We start from the raw sequence: 5,000 nt of genomic DNA, 5'->3' as shown, positions 1-5,000 counted from the left end.
GGAGGAGGAAGAAGAAGAGGGAGGAGGGAGGAGGAAGAGGAGAGAGGAGGATGGAGGGGGAGGAGGAAGAAGAGGGAGGAGGAGGGGGGGGTAAATAAATGCAGATAAACTGAAAAAATATGAACAACCTGAATTTTCTTGAGAAAAGTAAATTCACTGTTAACATCATTTCAGCTGTTAGTAAATGTGTGATGCGTTTGTGGACCCACCGTGATCAGAACGTTGGTTCAAAAGAAGATGAGACAGAATATTGTTGAAACTGGACTGATTTTTCTGAAGGTTTTTCAGGATATTCAATATTTTATGATTTATTTTGACGTTTTTCAAACTAAAACAGAGACAAATGTGGATTATTATTTCTAGGATATAATGTCAGTATTTTCCTGCTCATACTGGACCTGAACTAAACTGAGTTTGACACCCCCCCCCCGCACTATAGCAGTTCAGTATGAATGAGTTAAAACAGCCAAAGCCTGTGGGACTGTAACTGTAACTGTACCTTTACACCAGGGGTTAAACAGCAGGTGGAAGTGGATAGAGTTGGTCTTCTCTACGGTGCGTCCGTCTGGTGAAATGATGAGGATGGCCAGATAGTACTGACCGATGACCGCATCCGCTGGACTCTGCAGAGTCAGAAGGATCTCATCCTGAACCACCTGATGGTTGAACCACCACACCTGTCCATTCCCACGGTCCTGCTGAACCTTCAACTCAAACTGGTCTCCTTTACCTGAAAGGGGCAAAAATAAAGACGACAGGAAGAGGTAAGGTGAATGTCTGGGTCTGTAAGGGTTAAAGGTGAATGTCTGGGTCTGTAAGGGTTAAAGGTGAATGTTTGGGTCTGTAAGGGTTAAAGGTGAATGTTTGGGTCTGTAAGGGTTAAAGGTGAATGTCTGGGTCTGTAAGGGTTAAAGGTGAATGTTTGGGTCTGTAAGGGTTAAAGATGAATGTCTGGGTCTGTAAGGGTTAAAGATGAATGTCTGGGTCTGTAAGGGTTAAAGGTGAATGTCTGGGTCTGTAAGGGTTAAAGGTGAATGTTTGGGTCTGTAAGGGTTAAAGGTGAATGTTTGGGTCTGTAAGGGTTAAAGGTGAATGTTTGGGTCTGTAAGGGTTAAAGGTGAATGTTTGGGTCTGTAAGGGTTAAAGGTGAATGTCTGGGTCTGTAAGGGTTAAAGGTGAATGTTTGGGTCTGTAAGGGTTAAAGGTGAATGTTTGGGTCTGTAAGGGTTAAAGGTGAATGTTTGGGTCTGTAAGGGTTAAAGGTGAATGTCTGGGTCTGTAAGGGTTAAAGGTGAATGTTTGGGTCTGTAAGGGTTAAAGATGAATGTCTGGGTCTGTAAGGGTTAAAGATGAATGTCTGGGTCTGTAAGGGTTAAAGGTGAATGTTTGGGTCTGTAAGGGTTAAAGGTGAATGTTTGGGTCTGTAAGGGTTAAAGGTGAATGTTTGGGTCTGTAAGGGTTAAAGGTGAATGTCTGGGTCTGTAAGGGTTAAAGGTGAATGTCTGGGTCTGTAAGGGTTAAAGGTGAATGTTTGGGTCTGTAAGGGTTAAAGGTGAATGTTTGGGTCTTTAAGGGTGTGTCCTTACCCAGGTGCACGACCAGTTGCAGTTGGTGTTTCGGGGGTAAAGTGTCCGAACACTGCAGGGCGATGGAGAAGGGCTGACCCCGTCGGACGATCAGACGCTCCCTGTCGATGTCTCTGGTTCGATGCCTTGAGTTGTTTTCATGGGTTCTCAGGTCCACCTCACAGATCAGCTCTGAAAACACAGAGGACGCTCAACAGTCTGACCACAGCCGGAACTGAAAATCAGGTACTTTCTTCTATTTAACCCTTTGATGCCTGACGTCCACATGTGGACCCATAGTTGAACTGAGGTTCCAAAGGGTTCTACAGGTCCTATAGTCCAGACCACATGGGTCCAGTCTGTACAGACCCTCAGACAGACTGTGAACTAAAGGATCATGTGGACTGGTCTGGGTTCTGCTCCAGTGGACCTCCTCAGACCCACACATGGGTCTACTGTCCACCACTGGACAGCAGGTTCACAGTTAGACAAGAACAGAACTGTCCACTGGAAAGGACACTCAATGAAACATGCATCTGAACAAACTGTTGCATCATCATGTTTCAGTAATTATTGAATTAAAGTCAGTTCAAACGTTCCTGGGTCTGAGGAGGGAAAAGATCGAATGAATAAAACCACATTTTACAAAAAAATTCAAAATGCATTTAAACTTTAGCCTAATTTTGAGAAATAAAATCCATCTAAACAAATCTAGATCCTTTTTTTCATAATTCATGCATGAAAAGGTGAATTTTCTGATGGTATCTGTAAAACCAAGTCCTGCCTAAAAACCTACGGCTGTTTGAGGAAGGATTCAGACCAGTCCCATCACAGAACAGCACGAGTCCACCTGTGATCTGCCATTCACTCATTCACAGACCCTTCTGTCACTCATTCATCCACTCATTCACAGACCCTTCTGTCACTCATTCACAGACCCTTCTGTCACTCATTCATTCACTCATTCACAGACCCTTCTGTCACTCATTCATCCACTCATTCACAGACCCTTCTGTCATTCATTCATCCACTCATTCACAAACCCTTCTGTCACTCATTCACAGACCCTTCTGTCACTCATTCATCCACTCATTCACAGACCCTTGTGTCACTCATTCACCCACTCATTCACAGACCCTTCTGTCATTCATTCATCTACTCATTCACAGACCCTTCTGTCACTCATTCATCCACTCATTCACAGACCCTTCTGTCATTCATTCATCCACTCATTCACAGACCCTTCTGTCACTCATTCATCCACTCATTCACAGACCCTTCTGTCACTCATTCATCCACTCATTCACAGACCCTTCTGTCTTTCATTCATTCACTCATTCACAGACCCTTCTGTCACTCATTCATTCACTCATTCACAGACCCTTCTGTCACTCATTCATTCACTCATTCACAGACCCTTCTGTCTTTCATTCATTCACTCATTCACAGACCCTTCTGTCACTCATTCATTCACTCATTCACAGACCCTTCTGTCACTCATTCATCCACTCATTCACAGACCCTTCTGTCACTCATTCATCCACTCATTCACAGACCCTTCTGTCTTTCATTCATTCACTCATTCGCAGACCCTTCTGTCACTCATTCATTCACTCATTCACAGACCCTTCTGTCTTTCATTCATTCACTCATTCACAGACCCTTCTGTCTTTCATTCATTCACTCATTCACAGACCCTTCTGTCTTTCATTCATCCACTCATTCACAGACCCTTCTGTCTTTCATTCATTCACTCATTCACAGATCAGTCTCTTACTCTTTTGCGTCTCCATGTTGGATCCTCTTCTTTGATTCAGATGTTTCTGTCGTCGTTGGTGTCTTCTCACTCTGTGTTCATCCACAGCTGTATTTATCCTCCACCACACTGGCCCTCCCTCCCTCTCTCCCTCCCTCCCTCTCTCCCTCCCTCCCTCTCTCCCTCCCTCTCTCCCTCCCTCTCTCCCTCCCTCCCTCCCTCCCTCCCTCTCTCCCTCCCTCTCTCCCTCCCTCCCCTACACTGACCTTTTGACGTCATTTCCAAACCCTGGTCCACTCTGTGTGTCATTCTCAGTGTTTCATGCTCACACACTGCTGGACTGTCTTCCTGTTGGACGGTGGCTGCTCCACATGTATGTGTGGACGTATGACGCCGTAGACGTCCTCACATGTGAATGTTTCTGTGTAAATGTTCACATTAACCCTTTCATGTACAGTGGTCACTCCAGTGGACAGTTCTTCTCCAGCTGTTCTCTTGTATATTCATGAATTTTGTTGTTTCAGTTCCATATCAGCCACAGTGGACACTTTGCTCTCCGATGGGACATGACTGTGTTTGGACCCTACATGCGTCTTTACTTCAAAAATTAAATGCATGGTGTAGCTGAGTGGACATTTTTGTAACGACACGAACAAAAAAAAACTCCATCACATTGTTTTTTTTTCATGATTAAGGAGGAATAAAAACACTCTAGAGCAAAAATCTTGATGAAGGTTCTCATAATTCATGCATGAAAGGGTTAACTCCTGATCCAAACAGTCTGAGCCCAGTTCATGGAGGTGCTGAACTCAGACTGAGTCACTTTTTCTGCACTTCCATGTCATATTTGTTCAGTTTTATTGTGCATCAGTAATTGAACATAGGCCCCTTATTCTGCTCCAGTTCAATCACAGCGCCCCCCCCCCCCCCCCCCCCCCCCCCCCCCCCCCTTAACAGAATGATCACCAGTTTTTTCCGTCCGTGGACAGTACAGACGCTTCATAAACACCACTGTGTCAGACTGGGGTTCTTCCTCCAATAATAGGTCCTGTTTATCAGACCTGTTTCACCTGAACACCCCCAACAGGTTTCTGTTTATTTATGCTGGGGGGGGGGGGGCACATGTACAGATCTCCATTGTCTACCTGCTTTTATTTTGTCTAAACCAGGGTTCTCAAACTCCTGTTCTTTCAGGTTCCACATTCAGCCTGATTTGATCTGCAGTGGACTGAACCAGGAAAATAAGGACAGAAGAACCGATAAATAATGACAACTGAAAATTTTTGTCTGTGTTTGAGTGCAAAAAAACCCCCCATTAAATTATGAAAATACTTACTTTTATAAACTATCCAAACAAAAAAGATGTGAATAACCTGAAAAAAATGACATTTCTTTAGAAAAATCAGTGTAATTTTCTCAGTCTTCTTCCTCCACTTCTCATTAGTCCATGTGCATTCTGGATCAGATCTCCAAAGACACTAAACACTGAGGAACAGGAAGAAAAGAGTTCAAACTGGACTGAATTTAATACAGACATTTCAGGTTGGACACATTTGTTCAGGTTAGTCACATTTTATTGGTACAGGAGAGTTTGGAAATGGAAAGATTTTTATAATTTAATGTTATTGTTTGCACTAAAAAAAAAAAAAAAAAGACAAAAATTTAAGTTGTTGAAGGTT

General features: G+C 43.6%; 1 protein-coding gene and 1 pseudogene across 1 annotated transcript in view; one reads left to right on the top strand and one right to left on the bottom strand.

Moving 5' to 3' along the window:
- Positions 1-3,416, bottom strand: part of LOC115421665 (protein-glutamine gamma-glutamyltransferase 2-like) — a 15,690-nt gene extending 12,274 nt beyond the window's left edge. Inside the window, exons 1-3 of the mRNA XM_030137668.1 lie at positions 3,343-3,416; positions 1,587-1,757; positions 500-730 (exon numbers count right to left, since the gene is read on the bottom strand). Of these exons, the coding sequence (XP_029993528.1) occupies positions 500-730; positions 1,587-1,757; positions 3,343-3,358 (418 nt within the window). The 5' untranslated portion in view covers positions 3,359-3,416. The remainder of the gene's footprint in view (positions 1-499; positions 731-1,586; positions 1,758-3,342) is intronic.
- Positions 1-5,000, top strand: part of LOC115421684 (CCR4-NOT transcription complex subunit 1-like) — a 969,367-nt pseudogene that overhangs the window by 458,745 nt on the left and 505,622 nt on the right.

Source organism: Sphaeramia orbicularis, chromosome 6 (assembly GCF_902148855.1).
Source record: "Sphaeramia orbicularis chromosome 6, fSphaOr1.1, whole genome shotgun sequence".
NCBI lineage: Eukaryota > Metazoa > Chordata > Actinopteri > Kurtiformes > Apogonidae > Sphaeramia > Sphaeramia orbicularis.
Note: the sequence above shows the minus strand (reverse complement) of the source record. Positions and strands in the feature narration are given on the sequence as shown.